We start from the raw sequence: 24,255 nt of genomic DNA on the forward strand, positions 1-24,255 counted from the left end.
GCTCCTCTTTCGTACTTGGCTGTGTGCCCCAGTATTCTGCACTGAGAATGTGCACATTTATGACTGGGAAAAGCACTCAATGTCATCAAAGCAGGGTCAACAATAAACCTAGAAAATTGGTTTCAGTAGGGGGCTGAGACACTAATCGCTTATCAAACAAACAAGGATCCGGTTTAAAGGGATGAAAGTGATATTTCATAAACTGCTACGTTCCAATGGATTCAAAGAAGGCTTTGCACATCCTTACCTGATCCTGTCCGCCCCACAATGCCAATCTTCTCTTTGGGTTTGATCGTGAAGGATACTTTCTTTAGGACGAGAGGGAGGTTTTCTCGGTACCTCATCTCTGCATTCTCGAAGGTCACCTCTCCCTCCTGGGGCCAGTCAGGGGAGGGAGCCTTGTTCTTAATTCTGGCAGGTGCTTCCAAGGAGAGAGTCTGGGGAGACAAGGGTGGCCAGTTCAGACTGACCACAGATTCTTGGGGAGCTGCAGGCTTTGTCACAGAGAAATAAAACCAGGACAACCATAGTAGCCACACAGAGGTAGCTGCCACCCTGTCACCTTGCTAGGAAGCAAATGCTACCTGGAAGCAAATGCTTCCCTGCTACCTTGGAAGTAAATGCTTTTCATCACTAAACTAGACAGAGACAGAGCACAATGGCTACTAAGTGTCATGGCTACTAGCAGCAGCCTGGGGAGGGAAGTGGTGTTCAGACTACCTTTTGTCTCAAGGAACTATTACACAAAGCTGCCTTGGGGGCCAAAGGAAAACCAACACGGGCAGACATGAGGCCTTCCACCCCTCCACCACAGCAGTTTTTACTGAAATTCTTTGAGATAGGATTCTACCATTTGATAACCATTGGCTTAAATCCAAAGGAAGAAAACTAATATTTACTGAACATCTAATTAGATCCTGGCATTCTGGCATGTCTTGGTCAATCCAGGAGACACAGACTCTAATTTTGCCACTGTGTGACCTGGACAGATCACCACTTCTTCTGCATCTTAGTTTCTTATCTGCAAATTGTGCAGACTGGATTAGATGATCTTGAGAATCTGCTCCAGCTCAAAATGCTGTGATATAACTGCTTGGGTAATTTTTGTCATCAACAATCATATCTCGTGATCTTTTAAAAACTCTCTGGCAATTGGCCATGGAGTATATAGCCTTATGGGGGAAGTTAGGGCCAAAGACTGTAGCACTCTCGGGGGTTAAGCCTAAAGTCTAAAACTCCAAGCTGGAAGGACTCTGTGTTGGGACAGTGAGTGGGAGGGCAGGCCCCTGAAATGTGACCAGTTTCAGCAGGGTCCACTTTGTACCACCATTGACTGTAATCCTAACCTCTCCAGCACAAGGCTCTCACCAACCATAACATTAACTCAAACACTGCACATATGTACACACACGGGTCATCTACATACCAGGACAGTGTGCAAAGCGGCTAACTTCTAAACATTAAAGAAGAGCTATTATTAGATACACTGGGCAGCCACCTGCCATCCTTTCTGAGAATAAGAAAGTTATTCATTTGTAAGCTTAAGAAATATTCTACCACTAATGAGGCTTACTGTCAAAACAAATCAGTGAAGCACATCTCTATTAGAAAATCCAGTTTACACTCAGTTCCCAACTGAAAGAGTAATTTTTCAGGCCGGACACTATGGCTCCTGTCTATAATCCCAGTATTTTGGGAGGTGGAGGCAGAGGCAGATCGCTTGAGCCCAGGAGTTTGAGACCAGCCTGGGCAACATGGCGAAGCCCATCTCTACAAAAAATACAAAAATGAGCTGGGCCTAGTGGCGCATGCCTGTAGTCCCAGTTACTTGGGGGGCTGAGGTGGGAGGATCACTTGAGCCTGGGAGGTTGAGGCCAGACTGAGCCATATTCACACCACTGCACTCAAGCCCGGGTGACAATAAGACCCTCTCTCTCAAAAATAAAAATAAAAAATAAAAAATATAGGAAAAAAAGAAAAAAGTTAACTTTTCAAAACTATGTTTCAAAGTCAAGTGTGGGGAACTCAGAATATACTCTTCACATATAAACAATGACACAGATGCTTGTAAAGTATCACAGCAGTTCAATAAAATAGATAATTCTTAAGAATTGAGTTCAATTTGAGAATCTAACTACTCACGATGCTGCTTCTTTATAAGCATATTTGTCCAATCTGCGGCCCTTGGGCCACATGCAGCCCAGGACAGCTTTGAATGTGGCCCAACACAAATTCGTAAACTTTCTTAACACATTATGAGACTTTTTTTTGCAATCTTTTTTTTTTTTAAGCTCATCAGCTATCGTTAGCATTATTTTATGTGTGGCCCGAGACAATTCTTCTTCCAGTGTGGCCCTGGGAAGCCAAATGATTGGACAACCCCTGATATGGTTTAGCTCTGTGTTCCCACCCAAATCTCATCTCAAATTGTACAATAATCCCCATGTGTCAGGGGAGAGGCTTGGTGGCAGATGACTGAATCAGGGGGGTGGACTTCCCCCTTGCTGTTCCTGTGACAGTGAGTTCTCAGGAGATCTGGTTGTTTGAAAGTGTGTGGCACTTCCCCCTTCTCTCTCTCTCCTGCTCTATCATGGGAAGATGTGCTTGCTTCCCCTTCACCTTTCGCTACGATTGTAAGTTTCCTGAGGCCTTCCAGCCATGCTTCCTGTTAAGCCTGCGGAACTGTGAGTGACTTAACCTCTTTTCTTCATAAATTACCCAGTCTCAGGTAGTTCTTTACAGCAGTGTGAAATGGATTAAGACATCCCTGTAGGAAATTGCTTTAAGAGTTCCAGTTAGGACAGCAGCAAGATGCCTGCCACCCACGGCGAGATGGAAGGGGTTCCTGGGGAAAGGTGGGTAGAGCTGGATACTCTCAGTATCAATTAAATTTACTTGTTTGTAAGCTGGGAGAGCAGTTTAGAATTAGCTATGGAGCTTTTCAAACTATAGAAGCCTGGGTCCCACCCCAATCCACTGCAACAGAATCCAGAGATGAGGCCACGTTTGTCCTGCCAAAAGCTCAGTAGGGGGTCCTGATGGCCATCCCTGATTAAGAACAACGAGACTATAGTAAGAATTAAAACAATACATGGTTTTAAACAGTGTAAGGAAAATGCTCCATTAGTCAGTTAGGCTGAACTGACAAGATTCTGAACATTCTGGAAATTAGCCAATGAAGTTCTCAACTCGACATAATTTACAAATATACTTAGAAACTCTTACGGTAATCTCTTTCCCATTCCAAGCATGGTGGAGAGATTGCTGGAGATTCTGTGGGATTAGATAGGCAGAGAACACAAGCCTCCTCCTTGTACACCCAGCAGCAAAGGGTAAACAGACTCCAAGAGGAGTCAGATCACGGTAAAAGGCCTACAGCAGTCTGACCTTAATGTAGTGATTGATCCTCTCCACTGAGGTGAATCGAGCTTCTGTCTCAGATGCCAGTCTGACCGTAAACTGGAACAGCCCCGTTAACTGATAATGGAAAACAGCAATCAAAGAGATAATTCATTATCAATACACGCCAGGCCAATGCTGGAGAACTTCCTTCATCTAGCGGACCACTAAGAACTGAGCACACGCAGCAGCTGGTCTTAGGGACCTAGTCATTCTCTTAGCTTTTAAGACATACCTGTTACCGCATCAACTGCAATGCTCAGTGAATGCGGGCAGTATTATGGCACTGCTGGAACCACTTTCTTGTACCCAAAGCCTTTCTATTCATCTTTACATTTCCAATAACACATATCTGCAACTGATTCACTTCTGGACTTCCTACTTGTATCTGAGCCTGTTTGTGGGAGTCACAACAAATGGAGATATCAACCTATGAGCAACTAGTAAGAATGCTTCCAGGAAAGTCAAATCAGATATATAATGCTGGGAAATGAGTGAGTCTGGAGCCCCTGTGCTCCACAGACTGGGGAGTCTAAAAACAGTCTGTATAATGCATTGTCTTCCCCAACCAATTGTCAAGTAAATTGCAAAATGTGGCTGGACTTCTTGGGCTATCTGTGAAGACATATATCTCTGGGGTTCCTTTTACTACTTATTTATTTTTATCTTTTCGATACAGAAAAATGTCAAACACACAAGAGTAGAAAGAGTAGTATAATGAACTCCCAGGTACCAAAACTCTACTGTAAAAATGATCAACTTACAGTCAATATTGTTTCATTTGTATTCCCTTCCATTCCTACCCCCACCCCCCATACTATTTGGAAGCAAATCGCAGAGAGCTTATCTCATCCAAATTATTTCAGCTTGTACCTCTCTAAAATACAGACTCCTTAAAAACATAATTCCAATACCATTATTTTAGAGGGTAATAATAATCACTCAACATCTTAAAATATCTAGTCAGTGCTCAAGTTCTCAACTATTCTCTGAGCTATTTGAAGACCCTCAATCATCCCTAGGGGCCAGAAGGGTTTATGTATATAACGGTACTGGGAAAATCAGGGCTCTGAAAAGAAAATGCACGTAAGAAGCATATTGAGTCTATAACATTTCTTAGAAGACTAAAAACAGGCCAGAGATGAAATGGTGGTGAACACAGAAACCCACAATTAAGAAACTATTTTCAAGATCATATTTCTTTTTGAAGAAAATAGCATCTACTTATTACACACATGCAACAGAGTTCAATTCCTTTATTCCTGGATTCCACACTTACCTCTCTCTTATCCCTACCTGCCCCAGTCAAATCCAGATTGTTACGGTCAAATCAGACCATGAGCAACTCTAGGGGTCCAGAAATAATGGCTCGGAGTGGAGCCCCCCACAATCATCCCTCTTTTACGTCCGCACAGGAAGGACTCAAACAAGCAAAGATGACGCTCCTATCCCAGAGACTGACCTGGACAGCATAAGAGATGGCGAGACCCGCATAGGCTGGGGGAATCTGCCCGTGCATGAGAACGATCATCAGGCCCGTGGTGGTGATGAGGGCGATGCTGATGAGGTCCAGCCGCACAGCCAGCCACCGCATCGCACACGTAAACAAGAAAAAAGGAGCTTGGTTGTCATCCAGCAGCTCCTGGTACCTGTGAGAAAGACAACACCTAATGGGCAAAGAAAGTACCACACAACCCTGCGCATGGTCAAAGCTTCAGTGAATCACATGATGGAGGGCACGTGTTTAAATACTTCCTGTTTCTAACTGAGAGAATGCCCTGGAAACTCCAGGAGGGTATTCTAGGAATTCTGGAGGTATTCTAGGCCGCATGCATAGGAGGACATTAAGTTTTTCTAATCTTAGTTACTCTTTAAAAACAAAAAAAAAATCCTATTAAAGAAGTTAGGGAAAACATCTACCTCAGCACAGAGTAAGCATGGGAAAAGAGACTGAATAAAGAGGCTTGTGTTAAACTTCAGAAAAATATCTTAGCTCAGAGGGCATTTTCTGAAAAAAATAAAGGTTACAAACGCCAACAGCAGAAATGGTTCAAGGCGAGGGAAAAGAAACTCAGAGTGAATATGGGAACACCGTAAGTGTGTGCACACACCGCCACCGTGCAGAATGGCACTTGTTCCCCAGCTATGGAGCCAAGCACCAGGAGAAGCAAGCTAAACCACAGCAAAAGGGACTCAGGCAATGTTTACTGCTACTGAAGGAGCATGGCACGGCCATCAGTAGGGGTTCCAGAGAGCAGACCAGACCCCTCTGAAGGCTCAGTGCACCATGTACCACTAGAACTCCAGAGCAGGAAGTTTTGCTGCACAGATGTGCTTTGCTTTGAAAAATCACTTTTCCTCTTTCCAATAAAATATGTAATCTTTAGAGAAAATTTAGAAAATGCAATAAAAATAGGAAAATGTAAAATTCCAGTAATCTCATCACCCTGTTAAAACCAGAGTTGATATTCTGCTGCATTTCCTCCCAACAGTTTTTTTCAATGCACTGACATTTACTGTGTGTAGGTATATACACATGTACGTATTTAGTACATTTCACTTTCCTTTCCGCTTAAAGTTTAGGAATTATTTTTCTGAGTCATTTAACATTTTGAAAATAATTTTTTCTAAACTTACTATTCTAAATTTTCTCTCTAAAAATAATTACCCAACTTTTGCAATAGGCAACATATATACAGAATAGAAAATTTAAAAGTTACAAAAGGTTTACCATGAAAGGTCAAGTCTGTCTCCTTCCCATCTTCCAGCTACCCAGTTCTCCCTTCCAGTGGCAACTAACAGGTTTTTTTTTTTAATCCTTTCAGAGATATTTTAAATTTTTATTTTTATTTTTTTTTGAGAAGGAGTCTCGCTCTTGTCGCCCAGGCTGGAGTGCAACAGCATGGTCTGGCCTCACTGAAACATTTGTCTCCTGGGTTCAAGTGATTCTCCTGCCTCAGCCTCCCGAGTAGCTGGATTACAGGCGCCTGTCACCACGTCTGGTTAATTTTTTTGTATTTTTAGTAGAGACAAGGTTCCACCATGTTGGCCAGGCTGGTCTCGAACTCCTGACCTCAGGCGATCCGCCCACCTCGGCCTCCCAAAGTGCTGGGATTACAGGCGGGAGCCACTGTACCCAGCCTGATATTCTAAATGTTATACATAAAAACACATACTCAAAGGTAGCATACAATATATTAATATACACATGGCCGGGCGCGGTGGCTCACGCTTGTAATCCCAGCACTTTGGGAGGCCGAGGCGGGCGGATCACGAGGTCAGGAGATCGAGACCACAGTGAAACCCCGTCTCTACTAAAAATACAAAAAATTAGCCGGGCGTGGTGGCGGGCGCCTGTAGTCCCAGCTACTCGGAGAGGCTGAGGCAGGAGAATGGCATGAACCCGGGAGGCGGAGCTTGCAGTGAGCCGAGATTGCGCTACTGCACTCCAGCCTGGACGACAGAGCGAGACTCCGTCTCAAAAAAAAAAAAAAAAAAAAAAAAATATATATATATATATATATATATACACACCTGTACCCTGCTCTTTCACTGATATATGCTGGAGATCATTCCCTATCAGTACCTATAGAGCTACCTCATTCTTTTTAAGGGCCACATAGTACTACTCTATGGATATACCATAGCTTATTCAACCTGTCGTATATTGAAGAACATTTAAGTTAGTTCCAATCTCTTATTAATACAAAGCTCCACAATGACAATGTACATAAGTTTCACAAATAAACAATACTCGATGCTTAAATAAAATCTACTCAAATGTCATGACTACCTTTTACTACTTAAAGGAAAAAGCAAAACTCTATGAAATATAGCTGTTCAGGACCAAGGCCAATAGACTCCTAATCTGTGGTGTTTGTTCCTTGTATTTGGTTTTGAGATGGGGTCCACTATATTGCCCAGGCTGGACTTGAACACCTGGGCTCAAGCCATCCTCCAGCCTCAGCCTCCTGAGTAGCTGTGACTATAGGCACGTGACGCCGCATGTGGCCCAAATCTGTATTTTTGTTTTCTCTCTTGCTCAGAAAGGAGTCCCGCCAAGCAATTGGATTTTAATCAGAGATTATTCCATTAAATCATGAATACCCTTGGTAATGAGCTTTATAATCCCCATCTCTGGCCTTGAAGAGCCTCCCAGACAAGTATCAAATGCTGGGATGCTGACTCCCCTTTGAGGCCTCTAGCCCCCATCAGGACAAACCTGTGCAGAAACTCCTGCCCTTTATTGTAGGCGTGGATGGTGGCAAGGCCCTGTATGCTGGACGTGATGTGGGAGAGGAAAGGTGACTGCGTGATATTGTCCAGACGCTTCAGCTCCCGAATCAGGACCCTGGAGAGAGAATGAGCTCCGTGTCACAGCAGCTGCCTAGCAACTCAGGCTTCACCACGGCCCCAGCAGACATGAACGCTTCCTATTTACCTGGAGACAATGTGCAGGACTGAAAAGAGGATGACGAGGGGCCCCACTGCCACAAGGAACCACGGGAAGACTCCTGCGATCATTCCCACGCAGAAGAACACCAGGATAACGTTCTGGATGAACATCTCGGCCTGGAACGGCAGCCGCACATCAACTGAGGAAACCAATAAAGGAGCAAGTGTCAGACAGTTTGGAAAAATGGAACTGAAAATTGAAAAAAACAAAAAGAGGTTCCATAAAATCTCTATCTGAAGTTTGTGATGTTGTCTTTAAACAGTCTGATCAAAGAAAAATTTAGAAACCTGGAAGCTCTGATTTTTTTTTTTGTCTCAAGAAAATCCTCTTACTCTACTCCCTTTTCTTGGTTCCCTTCCTGCCCCACTGCTTTAACATTTTCCCCCTTTACAAAGTAACATACGGTTATTTTAAAATATTTGGAAAATAAGTATGTGAAGAAGAAAACAAAAACTATATTCTTACCAATACCAACGAACTGCTGTTAACATTTAAGACATTTTTTGTCTTGCAAAATTTTTAAACATACACAAAAGTTAAAGGAAGAGCACAGACCCTTCAACAGTTACCAACTTTCATCTCTTTTTGGCTGTCTCTCCATCCCACCCCCTTTTTTCTTTTGGCTAAAGTAGTTTCATGCAAAACCCAGACATGTTGCTACTATTTACTTTTTTTCTTTTTTCCATTCATGTGTGAGCACATGCGTGTGTGTTTAGCAGAAATGGGAACATGTCATGCGTCAGTTCGAGTATCAGGGATAGTTCTGATTTCTTGTTACCTCTGGCCATGGGTTTACAATGGCCTATCAATGCCTGAAACAAACTCCTTCTATGAAAGCAGCTACAGTGCAGCAATTAAAAACATTAGCTTTGGGGTCAAAAAGATCTGGGTTCAATTTCCAGCTTGGTTACTCAATAGCTGTAGATCTTGGGCCAGTTCCTTGACCTTTCCAGATAGCAGCTTTCTCATTATTCAAGGAGTGAAACAACACCCGCCTGACAGGGCCGCTGCGGGGATTAAGGTAACATGCATAAAACACTGAGCATGCTGCTTGCTACACAGGAAGCCCCCTGTCAATGTCAGGGGCTTTACTGTTACTCTGAACTGTGGGGGTACAGTATTTCAGTTCTGGTACAGGCACAGCCCATACAACAGCCAGAAAACCTGCCAGGTTGTAGGCATCCAGAAACCAATGCATTGCTTTAAAATCTGTGTGTGTTTCAGAATCTCAGATGCCTCTGTTCAAAGCCTTTCTGCTAACTCAATTCATTGAATTTGTTTTCAGGTCAAACAAGACAGAAAATGCAGTTGCAATGCTCCTGGTGAAAACACCAGCAGCCACTGTGCTATCAGGATCTACAGACAGACAGATCTGCACATTTGGAGAATCATCTAGAAGGTTGGAAGCACAGTGAACTCCGGAGTATTAAAAAAAGGCTCAGTGAGAAATACCTTCATCCATGTCTTTGGAAAACCTGTTGAGAATCCTCCCTGTGGGGGTCGTGTCAAAAAACTTCATAGGGCTTCGAAGGATCCTTCGGAAAAGCTCGTCATGCAGCCGGGAGGAAGCTCGCAGTGTGCCCTGAGGAGCAGAGCACAGAGTGGTCAGGGCCCAGGGACAGCCCCATTCCTACTTGTCCAGAGAACTGCTCCACAGCACATCCACTCCCAAAGTGGGGAGGTGTGAGGGGTCAGGAGGGACGGGTGGCAAGTGAGAAAAGGTGGAGGCTAACGGAATATGAGTCATCTCAGCCAGGGCCATTCTGCTTAAGGGAGCTCCCCTACTCAGCATGAACTGAGAGACGCCACACCAAAGCCTGACCACAGGTCACCAGGGAGGAAGGCAGAGACCACCCACCACTGCATACCTTGACAAAGACAACTCCTCGAATGGCTTTCAGGATCAGCATGACTGCCATGGACAGGGCGTAGATGCTGGCGTAGTACTGCATATGAGGATTGTCCTTCATGCTGTCACTCACCGAGGTCTCGTTCCCTCGAGTCACCGTGGTGTTCTGTTTGGAGCCAAAGTTCTATGAGGCAAGACTCCTAAAGACTGCCAAGAGCCCCTGCTCAGCGCCATTCTCAGCTCAAGGGCAGGGCAGGGTACAGGATAATGACCCTGGGACCTGATCATGGCTTTGTCCACCTCTTTTTTTTTTTTTTTTTTTGAGACAGTGTCTCACTCTGTCACCCAGGCTGGAGTGCAGTGACGCGATCATGGCTCACTGCACCCTCTGCCTCCTGAGTTCAAGCAATTCTCATGCCTCAGCCTCCCAAGTACCTGGGATTACAGGTGTGCACCACCATGCCCAGCTAATTTTTGTATTTTTAGTACAGACGGGGTTTTGGCCATGCTGGTCTCGAACTCCTAGCCCCAAGTGATCCGCCTGCCTCAGCCTCCCAAAGTGCTGGGATTACAGGCATGAGCCACCACACCTAGCCCTCTTTTTCTCTGTTCTAATGTGATATGGTTTGGCTTTGTGTCCCCACCCAAAGCTCATCTTGAATTGTAATTCCCAGGTGGTGAGGAAGGGACCCGGTGGGAGGTGACTAGATCGTGGGGTGGATTCCCCCATGCTTTTCTCATCATGACAGTGAGTTCTCACGAGATCTGACGGTTTTAGAAGTGTTTGACATGTCTTCCCGCACACGCTCTCTTCTCTCTTCTGCCACCTTGTGAAGAAGGTGCCTCCTTCTCCTTTGCCTTCCACCATGATTATAAGTTTCCTGGGGCCTCCCCAGTTATGTGGGAGTCAATTAACCCTCTTTCCTTTATCAAGTACCCAGTCTTGGGTATTCCTTTATAGCAGTGCAAAAAGTCCGGACTAATATATAATGCATGAGAGCAGACAGCCTGCAGGTGTCCTACTGACATGCCCTACTGCCCTGAGGGTTGGTCAGGGTTTTTTTCTCTCTGGTGAGGCTACATTAGGGACTTATCTTTTCATCCTGGAAAAATCTCTCTTCACGGCTTCTTTTAAGTGAAAACTAGAACAGTTTCCCTAAGAAGATCCAGGGAATAGGGAGAAACAGCCACATTCTTAGATACAGAACTTTCCCATTTATGAGTAACCTTACCCCGCTTCCTTGCTTGATCCAGTAACTCAACCACCAGGTGCTGAAGGCGGTGCTGCCTACATTCAGCATGAAAAGGGCCATAATAACCAGGAATGCCAAGGGGCCCCCAGCAGCCTGGATGTAGACACCATATACTGACCAGGGCACTGAACCCTGCCCTTTCTCTTCCAGCTGCACGAGCTGCCCTAGGTAAGGAAAAAAGAAACATGGACTCAGAAGGGAAGAACTATTTCCACAAAACTAAGTCACCTGCAGAGCAGCAGAATCGGAGAGCCTGCAGCTTCACAGGGCTCTAGATTAGATTTCCTCTTTGTCAGAAGCATTCATTCATCTATTTAACATTTACTGAGCACCTACCATGAACCAGGCCCAGGATGAAGCCCAGGAGCAGCAAAGAGGATGAAGACCAGGTCCCCACCCCTAGGGACCTGGCTGAAGAGCCTACCACAGACTGGTAGGACAGGCAGATCAATAATCACATAATTACAGTAAAATGTGCTCAATGTGATGATAGAGCTATACGCAGGGCAGCATGGGAACCCCTGGGAGGTATACTTGACCTATTTGGCTTAGGTGTGTGGTGGTTGGCAGGCACGTTTCAGGTATGACTTTCTGTATTGCTTCTCAAAAGGTAAGCCACAGATGACCGGGTGGGGAAAGGAGAGATAGCAGGCAGAGAAAACAACATAAGCACAGGCACAGGGGTAGCAAAACACACCACCACAGTGATTCGGCACAGCTGGAACAGATGTGCACTTAAAGAGTGGCAGGAGATGAGGCCGACTAAGCAGGCTGTGGTCACAGAAGGAAGGCTTTGAATTTTGGCCCCACAAAGAACTTCTCAACAGAAAGGGTGACAGGTGTGTCTGACTTCCACTGGGCTAGGATGGACCTGGGATGGCTGATATTGCCACACCAGCTGCCTCTAGGAGCGAGCAGCCTCTTTCATGCCTCCTGTGTTCCACACAAATAGCCTTTTCTATATGTGCCCTATCAGGAAAAAGATTTGAAAATGGAAGGTTACTGAAAGACTCCATGCAGGAAAGTTGGTTGGTCTCATGTTTTGTGTGGTTTTTTTGTTTTTTTTTGAGATACCCGAGTCTCACTCTGTCACCTAGGCTGGAGTGCAGTGACGTGATCTCAGCTCACTGCAACCTCCGCCTTCCCGGGTTCAAGCAATTCTCCTGCCTCAGCCGCCCAAGTAGCTGGAATTACAGGTGCCCGCCACCATGCCTGGTTAATTTTTGTATTTTTAGTAGAGATGAGATTTCACCATGTTGGCCAGGCTGGTCTCGAACTCCTGACCTCAGGTGATCCACCCGCCTCAGCCTCCCAAAGTGCTGGGATTACAGGCATGAGCCACCGCACCCAGCTGGTCTCATGTTTTTAACTAGATCTCGCAGCTGACCGTGTGGAAGACAGGTTTAAAACGAGGCAGCTGTAACACTGTAGGTAAGACATGATAAAGGCCTGAACTGAGGTTGTGATGGTGGGATGGAGTTTTTCGGGAGGTTAATTCAGTAGGACATAGTAACTGGCTGGCTGCTGGAGGAGAGAAAAGGTTCAATTATATTCCTGAGGATCTCCCTGGCGCACTCAGATTCTTGACGCTAATATGAGAATACAGAATGTAAACCAGAAAGTACCTTGAGATGGGTCTCAATCAATTTAGGAGTTTATTTTGCCAAGGTCATCCTTAGATCATGACCAGTGACACAGCCTCAGGAGGCCCTGAGAACAGGCCCAAGGCAGTTGGATTACAGCTTGGTTTTATGTTGTAGGGAGACATGAGACATCAATCAATATAAGTGGGGTAATCATTGGTTTGATCCGGAAAGATGGGGCAACGTGGGGCAGCGAGGTGCAGCTTACAGGTCAAAGGTAAATTCAAAGATTTTCTGATTGGCAATTGGTTGAAAGGGTTAAGCTCTGCCTGAAGAGTTGAAATTAGCTTAAGTGGTGGGGGAGTGGTGGGGGACAGGGTGTGGACGCCAAGGTTCTTGCCATGTAGATGAAGCCTCCCAGTAGCAGACTTCAGAGAGAACAGATGTGAACGTCTCCTATCAAAGGTGTCGGACCCTCTGGAGAGACCTAGTAAAGGAAGGAGATTCTCTACGTAATGCAGAAATTCCCCTTCAACAGATGGCTTTGCAGAGACATTTCAAAATATGCATTTCTTCCAGAGCCCTGCTATCTGTCCCGTGATGCTCTATTATTTTAATAGAGTGAGGTTGGAATTAGGTATCTTATAGCTACAAAGAGACTGTTCTGTCAGTCTTAGGATCTCTATATAAATGTTAATGCTGGTCAGTTGTGTGCCTGAACTCTAAAGGCAGGGGAGTATGATAAGGCGCGTCCAACACTGTCTTCCCTTCACGGTCTGAATAGATTTTCAGGTTCCATTGGGTACCCTTGGCCTAGAGGAGAGTTTATTCAGTTAGTTGCAGGGCACAGAATTTAATTTTTCATTTGCAAGAAAAACAGCTATACAGGAAGCTTTTCCCTGTTTCGTTTTTGAACTTTTATTTTAGATTCAGGGAGTACATCTGCAGATCTGTTACATGCAGATCCATGTGTACATCACATCGGTTACATGCAGATCTCTGTGTAAATCACATCAGTTACATGCAGATCCGTGTATATATCAAATCGGTTACATGCAGATCCGTGTGTAAATCACATGGGTTACATGCAGATCCGTGTGTATATCACATCGGTTACATGCAGATCCATGTGTAAATCTCATCACTTACATGCAGATCCGTGTGTATATTACATCTGTTACATTCAGATCCATGTGTATATGACATCAGTTACATGCAGCTGTGTGTATATCACATCTGTTACATGCTTATCCGTGTGTATATTATATCTGTTACATGCAGATCTGTGTATATTACACCTGTTACATGTAGATCCGTGGGTATATCACACCTGTTACATGCAGATCCGTGTGTATATTACATCTGTTACATGCAGATCCATGTGTATATCATGTCTGTTACATGCAGATCCGTGTGTATATCACATCAGTTACGTGCAGATCCGTGTATATATCACATCGGTTACATGCAGATCCATGTGTAAATCACATCGGTTACATGCAGATCCGTGTGTATATCACATCTGTTACATGCAGACCCGTGTGTATATCACATCTGTTACATGCAAACCCGTGTGTATATCACATCGGTTACATGCAGATCTGCGTGTGTATCACATCAGTTACATGCAGATCCATGTGTAAATCACATCAGTTACATGCAGATCTGTGTGTATATCACACTGGTTACATGCAGATCCATGTGTATATCACATCTGTTATATGCAGCTCTGTGTGTATATCACATCGGTTACATGCAGATCCGTGTGTAAATCACATCGGTTATATGCAGATCCATGTATATATCACATCGGTTACATGCAGATCCGTGTGTACATCACATCTGTTACATGCTTATCTGTGTGTACATCACATCTATTACATGCTTATCTGTGTGTACATCACATCTGTTACATGCAGATCCGTGTGTATATTACATCTGTTACATGTAGATCTGTGTGTATATTACATCTGTTACATACAGATCCATGTGTATATTGCATGATGCTGAGGTCTGGGTTACTAATGATCCTCTCACCCAGGTACTAAGCATAGCATCTAGCTTTTCCCTCTTTACACAAATAATGTTTACAAATCTCAGAATAAGCCTCCCTCATGCCTTGAGCACTTTAAAAGTTGTGAGTAGCCAGGTTAGTGACTACTACTAACCTGGTAGAGAAGAACATGTGTTTGCTAATGATATTCTGATTTTTTACTGCCTGTGGTAAGAACTAACAAATGTCTCAGCCTTCTGTGCTGTTTGTTTTTTGGGGTGTGTCAATAAGGTATCATAAACCACACCTGAATTCAAAATCCTGTACCTTTTAAAAAAAGAAATAAAAGAGGCAGTAAGTCAGGATGATCAACTCCCAATATCAAATATCTCCTGCAGTTTATTTCTTTTTTTTTTTTGTCAGGATCTCACTCGGTACCCCAGGCTGGAGGGCAGTGGCTCACCTCGGCCTCCCAAGTAGCTGGGACTACAGGTATGCGCCACCACGCTTGGCTAATTTTTATATTTTTTGGAGAGAAGCGGGGCTTGCCATGTTGCCCAGGCTGGTCCTGAACTCCTGGGCCCGAGCGATCTTCCCACCTCAGCCTCCCAATGTACTGGGACTACAGGTGTAAGCCACCTGTGCCTGACCTCCTGCAGTTTTACGGATAAGGAAGTAGCAACAGGCTCCGTCTCCAAAGCAATGGCAAACCCAAGAAAGTCCCTGGATTCAAAAGGGTGACGTAAGGAGGTGAAGCAACAAAGAGATTAAAACAAGACCACACATGTCTACATCTATACAGCACACACACACACACACACACACACAGTGTTTGTGTGTATTTACATTGACATACAACTTAAAATTCAAAGGTGAAAATGCCCACATTATTGCAAATATCTTCCCTTAACTCTCAAGATTTGTTACTGTTGATAACATAAAGGGCTTAAGAAACAGGATCAAGGGCTCTGGACAGGAAAAGCCAAGTAGGAAAAACCCCTCTCTGTCACTCTTACTTATAGTCCTGGTGCTATACTGTCAGGACAAGGTGACGAGTCTACTGTTCTAACACGGGTGCTTCTGAGGACACAGGTATTCTTAGAGCCAGAACACCTCTGATTTGGTTGGGACTTTTCATGAGCAGAGGCGAATCACTGGATGGAAGGGTATACCTGTACCCACCATTCGATTTTTCCTTACTCAGGATGATTCAGTTCTAACTACCTAAACCTGACCCCACCCTGCACAGGAGAAGGCATGGGTCTGAAGGTGACTCTTACTGCCCTAGTCTGTTTAAGCAAACAGAAGGTGCCTCGTGGTCTCCCAGTATTATATAAGAACTTTGTTTTCCAGAAATGTAAGACCAAGTATTTATATTGTACACACACTGCTATCAAACATCATGAATTACTTACTACACAAGTAATTTCTGATAAACTCTGATGACAAATCTAAAAATTTCAAAAAAGGCCATTACCTTCCTCTGGCTTTACTGCTTTCTCCTTCTTTACTGATCCTGTTTTAGGACCCTTGTCTTGTGACTTCTTCTGTGAACCACTAGTTTCCTTTTTTGAATTGATCTAATAATATTAAAAAAAAAAAAAGTCTCCAGTCATGTTAGCCATCCAGATGAATGTCCATAGGATACACATTAGGGAATCATCAATCAAACTATTACTGAAAAAAGATACATCCAACTTCTTAAAAGGGTCGTCTATACTCATTTCTTGTACTTCCTCATCTCCTTAAATTTTTAAGATTTAAAATTTAGTCGACTGACATTTGCTCTCCCCAGTCACTAAACTCCAAACACAGTAACCTTTATTCTGTTCTTGTCCATTCCAAGTTGTCCAAAGTATTAGGTGTGGGGTCATTTCCATTCTTCCTCTCTCTGAGCCCACCACATCACTAAATCAAACCCACTGCTACCACAGGATAAACATAAGCTTTTCCACCTGGTTCTGTGGGACCTCCATATTCTGGCCCTACCCTAATCCTGCAAGCTCCTCTCCCATCTCACTGGTGTCCACGGCCCCTACTCTCAAGCCACACTGGACTTCACACCATTCCTTACACCACACTGCAATTTTCCATTTCTCTACTTTTGTCCACACTCATTCCTCCACTTGGAATGCCCCTCCCCTTGTCCCAATCGCAGTCACAGTTGTCCCCATTCAGATAGATTCAAGTCTTCCATTCTTCATCAGGCAACATACACTCCCTGGAAAGCTCACCCTCCCATTCGCCCTTAGAACTCCATTAGTGCTATACATGTGATGTGGTGTTGTAAGCCACATTTGTAAGTGCTTGTAAGAGCATAAAAGCATCGGTCTTCCCTGGAACACTGTGAGTCCCTCAAGAACAGAGATGATGTCTCTCACATGGTTACAACCTGCACAGGCCCTACCCCTGAGAACTGCCTATAACAGGGCACACAGGGACTCAATAAACAGCCATCAGGGTTCTACCTGAGACAACAGAAACTACTTCATGCTCTCCTTTCCAAGTTTCTCTTATGTCTTTTTTTTTTTTCTTGAGATGGAATCACGCTCTGTCACCCAGGCTGGAGTGCAATGGTGCAATCTTAGCTCACTGCAACCTCTGCCTCCTGGGTTCAAGTGATTCTCCTGCCTCACCCTCCCAAGTAGCTGGGATTACAGGCGCCTGCCACCACACCCAGCTAATTTTTGTATTTTTTTGTAAAGACAGGGTTTCTATGTTGCCCAAGCTGGTGTTGAATTCCTGGGCGCAAGCAATCTGTCCACCTCAGCCTCCAAAAATGCTGGGATTACAGGCAAGAGCCACAGCACCCAACCTGAGTGCTTTCAAATGTACGCAATATTTAATTTCCCTACCTTGGCACTTTATTCACTTGTTTATTTAAAAAAGAGCTTCATAATGCTTCAATCAGGTGGATGGAGCTTAGGAAACTAAGCTGTGAATGAACAGCAGCACACAACTTCTCTGCCCTCACTGAGCCCATATCCTTTTCCCTGCCATTGTCATAGTAGTAAGTTCTCAGTGACAGAAGACCTCAGCTCACCAGCCCCACAATCCTGCTCTCCTAGAGCAGAATCAGTATGTGAACTAAGGCACAGCAGTCTGTTCACCAGAAAACAGGGCCCCTGCCAATAAGACACAGACACTGGATTCAGCTGAGATCTCTCCATCACTCACTCCTGGCTGTGTTTCCCTTGCAGAGACAGAAGGGGACACACGCAAACACCATCAGATCTTACCTCAACTGGCGGTGTCTCTCCCAGCAACAGGTTATTAAAAATGGTAGCATAGTCACCATTTAAATTCATCAGTTCCTCATGGGTGCCTCTTTCCGTAATACAGCCCTCTTTCATGAAGATCACTTCATCACAGTCAACCAGGTACTGAAGGCAAAGGCAGAGACAACACAATATGCTATTTGTGCAAATACATTCAAACACCCATACATTAGTTCCATAGTTCTCTACAGGAGGCGAGTTAACCTCCCAGAAGACATTTGGCAGTATCTGGAGACATTTTTTTTTTTTTTGAGGCAGAGTCTTGCTCTGTTGCTCAGGCTAGAGCGTGGTGGCACAATCTCAGTTCACTGCAATTTCTGCCTCCTGGGTTCAAGCGATTCTCCTGCCTGTCTCCTAAATAGCTGGGACTACAGGCACGCACCACCATGCCCGGCTAATTTTTTTGTATTTTTAGTAGAGACGGGGTTTTGCTGTGCAGGTAATCCGCCCATCTCGGCCTCCCAAAGTGCTGGGATTACAGGCCTCAGCCACCGCGCCCAGCTGGAGACATTTTTAGTTGTCACAACTCGGGGGAGAGGTACACAGATGCTCCTCAATTTACTATGGGCTTACATCCTGATAAACCCAACGTAAATTGAAAATATCAAAGCTTAGCCTAGCCTACCTTAAACATGCTCAGAACCCTTACATTACCCTACAGTTGGGCAAAATCATCTAACACAAAGCCTATTTTATAATTAAGTGTTCAATATCTCATGCAATTTTTTTCAATACTATGCTGAAAGTGAAAAACAGAATGGTTGTATGGGAACCATCATAAAGTCAAAAAACTGTAAGTTGAACTGTAAGCCAGCGACTGTCTATACTGGTATCTAGTGGCTAGAGGCCAGGGGTGCACAAAGCAGCCCCCCACAACAGTGGACTATCTGGCCCAAAACGTCAGTGGTGCCAACACTGAGAACCCCACTTTAGTGTACTGTGCCTCGTGACGTAATACAAGGAGTAGTTCCTCCAGTTTTTCTTTTCTTTTCTTTTTTTTTGTGACGGAGTCTTGCTCTTGTTGCCCAGGCCAGAGTGCAATGGTGCAATCTTGGCTCACGGTAACCTCCACCTCCTGGGTTCAAGGAATTATCCTGCCTCGGCCTCCTGAGTAGCTGGGATTGCAGGCACGTGCCACCACGCCCGGATAATTTTTGTATTTTTAGTAGAGATGGGGTTTCACCAGTTGGTCTCAAACTCCTGACCTCAGGTGATCCGCCAGCCTCGGCCTCCCAAAGTGCAGGGATTACAGGCGTAAGCCACCGCGCCTGGCCGAGTTCCTCCAGTTTTTCACATGAATCTGCTGATGGAGCCACATGAGCCCTGCACTAAATTTACACCCTTTCATCGCACTCACAAATACACATAATTATGACTTTCTTTGGCAGAATGGAGGGTTTGCCCCCCAAACGTGACAACATATGTGAGCCAGATGGCAACATCCTTGAGCTGCTCTCCAAAGTGGCTGCTTATGATGATGGAATGGCAGAGGGAGAAAAGCTTGTTTTCCCAAAACAGTTCCCACTTGCATAGAGATGTTAACACAATGCTTTCCAAACTATCTTATACCCAAACTCCATTTTTGGCCCGCTCCTCTCAGCCCTTTTACTTGCTGATCTATATGCAGAAGCTGATATGCTCCAAGGATCTCTGATTTAGATGGCCATCTGTTACACTGGTACAGTGAGCTTTATTGGTACAGGGGGCTAATTTGCTAAGAAAATGAAACCTTGATTCCAGGAATTTCTAGTTATAACACAAGGATACCTGGAGCAAACCTACCTCCCTGTTTCTGATTTCCCAAACTCAGGTAGGCAGCCGAGGGAAGAAAGAACCATACCTGTAACTGGTGGGTAACAAACAGAACCGTCTTGGACTTGAGATGTTTCCGGATAGCACTATTGAAGATGTGGTTGCCCACATGGGCATCTAAGGCACTGAGAGGGTCGTCCAGGATGTAGATGCTCCTGTCGCTATACAAGGCCCGGGCAAGGCTGATCCTCTGGCGCTGCCCACCGCTCAGGTTGGCTCCTCGCTCTCCAATCTATAAGAGCCCAGAAGCATGGTGAAGCCTCCAGCGCAAGTCCAGAACAGCGCATAGGGGTCACCCAGTCACTTCTCTTCCTACCCACCCAGACCAGCTCCTTCTGTCAATTCCCCGCAGATGAACTGCCATGTTGATCCTTCCACAAAGTGGGGGAGTTGGCCCAAATGCCTCTTCCTCTACCACTGCCATCTGGGTACCGATCAATCCTACATCTGGTCTTGCCAGTCCACCCGGATGCTCCCCCTCTAATCCATTCTCCACATGGCAGGAAGATCTTTCCAGAACACAAAGCTGACCATCTCCCACCCTTGCTTAAAATTCTTCAAGAGCCCCAAAGGATAAACCCTGAATATCCAAACATGGCATACAAACCAGACCCTTTGCTACCCAGTTCCCCACCAGTTCTCAGCCTCCAGTGCACAATCCCCCTTCCACATCCTGGGACCTAAGCCATTTGAAATTATGTGTATATTACGAACACGACAACGTCATGTGCTTGCCTCTACTTTGTCTGCTTGGTTCTGGCATCGTCTCCTCTGAAATCTCCCCCAACCTCTTTCCCGCTAGTACCCCAAAGAGATGGGGCTCTTTTCATCAGATTATTTTGTGCCTATTTGTTTGGGTATCTCATCCTCTTAACTGTACACTTCTTTACATGCAGATTATTGTCTTATTCCTTTATATTCTTAGTGCCAAACAGTGTCTGCACATGTCACTGGCACATAATAAGCACCCAATAAATATTACTAAATGATCAAATGAATAAATCAGTTGTCAAATATTCAATTAATTCAGAGGTTTTCAAACTGGAAATTGCGTCAGAATTACCTGCAGGGTTTGTTAAAACAGACCTTTGCGCCCCACGCCTAGAGTTTCTGATTCAGTAGGTCTGGAGAACAGCCTAAGAATTTGTGTTTCTAACAAGTTCCCAGATGATGCTGATGCTGCTGATCTGGGGACATGGATTTAAGGACCTCTAAAGTAATTAAACCATTCACCAAATCTAGTTTGAGGGATTTAACTGAAATCAGCTAAATAAAGGTGCCAATCCCAGAGACCTTCAGGGCAATTCATGGGAGACAAGTTTTAACACTGAAGAGCAAAAATTAGTTCCAAAGACAAGCCTCTGGAAACTGCTGCAGGGCAGAGACCCAAAGAAATGCGGATTTGTTCTAAGGGCTCTTTCTAATAGAAAAGGGCTCTCTACAGACTGAGTTAAGGAGGTTGGCAAAATCAAGTTCAAGGAAGAAGCTCAACATGCACACGCTTACTTGTAGTTTTAAAAATATCTGGATAGAGTAAAAAACATCAACTCTGAGTCAACAGTGGGATTTTGTTTACAATCCCCAAGACACAGAAAATACTTACAACCTTAAAACAAGCAGTGTTAACATCCCTGCCCTAACCGACACATGCTTTCCTAACACAAAGGCCTAATGACAGCCTAACTCCCTGTGAGGCTCTTCTCCCAAGCATTTCAGATGCACTCCCAGGAGCAGCTCTGGCCCAGCTCCACCACTCTGCTAAACGCCTGGTCAGGGGCAGAAGCCCTGTACCTCTGTCAGGTCACTGCTGGGAAGAATGGCCAGGTCAGGCCTCAGGCAGCAGCTGTTCAGCACAGAGTTGTATCTGGAGGACACAAAGAGACAGCGTCAGGGCCATGGCAGGAGCAGAGCCTGCTGACTAGGGCTGCCTTGCATCTCACATGGCCAAGATGGAAAGCATGATAGAAGCCAAACATTCCTTGCCTTTCTTCATCATATTCCTTCCCAAACAGGATGTTGTCTCTCAGAGTAGCATTGAGGATCCAGGCCTGCTGGGCCACATAAGCGAAGGTTCCACTGATTGCAATGCTGCCCTCTAGAAGTGTCATCTAGGGAGACAGACACCATCCAATGTCAAAACCATCACCCTATGCCAACAGAACCCCCACCTTCCACAATGGAATCTAGCTCTGGTAATTTCCCTGGATGCTTTCTGGACCCAAATCCAGATTCCACCTCTATTCCAAAGAGAGCTAAGCAGCAAAGAAAATCAAAGTTCTCCTTGCTTATGTGTGACGGGAGCTCAGCATAACCCTTAACTTGAAGGAGCAAACACTTCCCTCTGCAGACCATTTGCTGTGTGCAAACTGTTTAAATTAGGAGAAGCATAAGCAAGAGGTTCTTGCAGAATTCTCCTGGTGAGTATGCTGTAGGGGTTTCCAGCTAATCCCTGCCTCAACATGGGGGCAGGCCAGCTCATCCACGGCAATTACCTAGGATTCTGGCTAGACCAGTTGCTTCTATGAAATGAGGACCAAGGGAAAAAAAAAGTCCAGGTTAGACATCACCTAGTATTTATAATATTTACATAGTGTCCATTTACCAATGATGGACCTTCCCCGCCCACAAGCAGTGATGAACCATGTGCTTTGAAGTTTGTGTTCAGTTGCAATGGTTGATATGAATTGACTTATCCATTTTACGCTCTTCCGTGATTTCCTTTGTTTGGGACTGATAGTAGACATTTGTCTTGGTTTAGGGATGCTATAGCTTTGAAGCAAAGCTTCACTAACCAGCCTGTGCAGTACTTGTTCATATAAACTGGTCTTCTCAAACACCCTCACACAGCGTGTACACACACAGGTGTACCTATGTACACCACAAACTGGTAGCACTCTGATGTGCACTTCAAAGGGTTCAGAAGCCCCCAGGGGGTCTACTGTGGAAAGTCGGCACTTCTGGCTGCTGCACAAACACCCCGCACTGCAGCGCTATCAACAGAGGTAAACTACAGTTAAAGCAGGGCTGACCAGCCCAACCCGTTTCCCTGCCAGAGACAGGGCTGCCAGGATTTGTCCAGAAGCAAAGCCTGACTTGGTTTTCAACCTAACCACTGCCCTGCCTAGTCAACCCTGGAAAAAGGAGCACACTGCTAGATGGCAGAGCAGCACTTACGAATTGACCTTTTCTTTCCTTCTCCCCCTCCCTCCATCTCTGTCTCTCCTCACTGGCCCTCCAAATCTGGTTGGTCATCAGAAATCACCTAGGAAGTTTGGTGCTTTTTACAAGACTAATGGCTGGGCCCAACCACTGGAGAGTGTCATAAAGCAGAAGGTGGGGCTGCTGCCTGCCATGATCCGAACTCAGACAGCCCCAGGCACCACCACTCTCAAGGAGGACCACAACTCACCAACTGTGACAGCTGATGCCAAACAAGACAAGAAAGTATTCCATAATCCGGGGGCTACAAAATCACCCCTGCTCCCCATCTGTTTCATTTCAATTCAGTGGACCTTATCCATCAGGATGGAGAGATAATCCTAAGTTTATGCTCATTTCAACCATCTAAGTCAAGTTAATTTAATTCTAATTTAAAAGCATGTGGGCACCTTGTTTTTTTTTTTTCCCCTGGATTATTTGGTTCTAAAACACAGCAATGATAGTGTGTCTCAGTGGGATGACTCCGGTCCCATCCTGTCCCTCACTCTCAGCACTGGCCACCGTGTGCTGGGCCCTGAGCACTGTTCACTCCCTGCCTGGAGATGTGCTTGCTGTGTTCTCAAGGCCTTGCTCCCCACTGACCATGAACTCCCCAAGGGCATGACTCTTTCAGGGATTAGGCAGAAAACAGAGGGGTTTTGCTTCTAGATCAAACCCTGACAGTCCTGTCTGACAGAGAGGCTGGGAGTGAAGGCTGCCCTGCTTCTTTACAGGTTAACTCTGTTGGCAGCGCTGCAGTGTAGGGTGTCTGTTCATCTCTTATCTCTGCCATTTTCAATACACGGGCATACCTGTGGCACTCAATAGACACATGCTGAATGAAAGAAGGCATGAGACCAAATGGCTCCAGCTGGGGCAACCGTCAGTCATCCATCAGGCGCCCACCAGGCCTCCTTCCAGGCAGAAGGCTGTGAAGGGGTAGAACTGTGGGGAACTGGGGGCATACAATGCAGGCTGAGGGTTCATTTATTTCCACCTTTCCTGATTCTCTCCAGGAAATTTGTTTGTTTTTCCTGAGACTCTTGCGAACCAGAGAAATCTTACCTGGCCTAAAATGGCTGAAATGAGAGAGGTTTTTCCACTTCCCACACTGCCGCAGATTCCAACCAGTTTACCCTGGACAAGGCACACAGAAAGGAGGGTCATTTAGAGACTACTAACCACTCATCGCTAAGGACTTGAGGAAAAACACATTAACTGTAGTCTACCCATACACAACTGTCACCCTGATGACTCAGCAGGCCGCTTACCTGTTTTCTCACTCATTAGCTGCCTATCTCATGGGTTTCTGTGGAGACACCTGAGATAACAGGAATGGAAGCCCTTTGGGGAAAGTAAACATGCCGCACACATTCCAGTATCCCACCATCATTCTTAGGCCCAGCCCCTTTCCTATTCTGCTGCTAACCCATG

General features: G+C 45.2%; 1 protein-coding gene across 2 annotated transcripts in view; it reads right to left on the reverse strand.

Moving 5' to 3' along the window:
* Positions 1–24,255, reverse strand: part of ABCC5 (ATP binding cassette subfamily C member 5) — a 96,476-nt gene that overhangs the window by 22,813 nt on the left and 49,408 nt on the right. For both annotated transcript variants that reach the window (XM_030822888.1, XM_030822889.1), the window contains 14 exons: positions 23,887–23,958; positions 21,607–21,731; positions 21,415–21,487; positions 19,652–19,855; positions 17,773–17,916; positions 16,011–16,113; positions 10,937–11,121; positions 9,724–9,870; positions 9,308–9,437; positions 7,841–7,994; positions 7,622–7,750; positions 4,862–5,048; positions 3,388–3,477; positions 248–437 (listed from right to left, as the gene is read on the reverse strand). In XM_030822888.1, coding sequence (XP_030678748.1) covers positions 248–437; positions 3,388–3,477; positions 4,862–5,048; positions 7,622–7,750; positions 7,841–7,994; positions 9,308–9,437; positions 9,724–9,870; positions 10,937–11,121; positions 16,011–16,113; positions 17,773–17,916; positions 19,652–19,855; positions 21,415–21,487; positions 21,607–21,731; positions 23,887–23,958 — 1,933 coding nt within the window. The remainder of the gene's footprint in view (positions 1–247; positions 438–3,387; positions 3,478–4,861; positions 5,049–7,621; positions 7,751–7,840; positions 7,995–9,307; positions 9,438–9,723; positions 9,871–10,936; positions 11,122–16,010; positions 16,114–17,772; positions 17,917–19,651; positions 19,856–21,414; positions 21,488–21,606; positions 21,732–23,886; positions 23,959–24,255) is intronic.

The sequence above is a fragment of the Nomascus leucogenys genome, chromosome 11 (genome assembly GCF_006542625.1).
Source record: "Nomascus leucogenys isolate Asia chromosome 11, Asia_NLE_v1, whole genome shotgun sequence".
Taxonomy (NCBI): Eukaryota; Metazoa; Chordata; class Mammalia; order Primates; family Hylobatidae; genus Nomascus; species Nomascus leucogenys.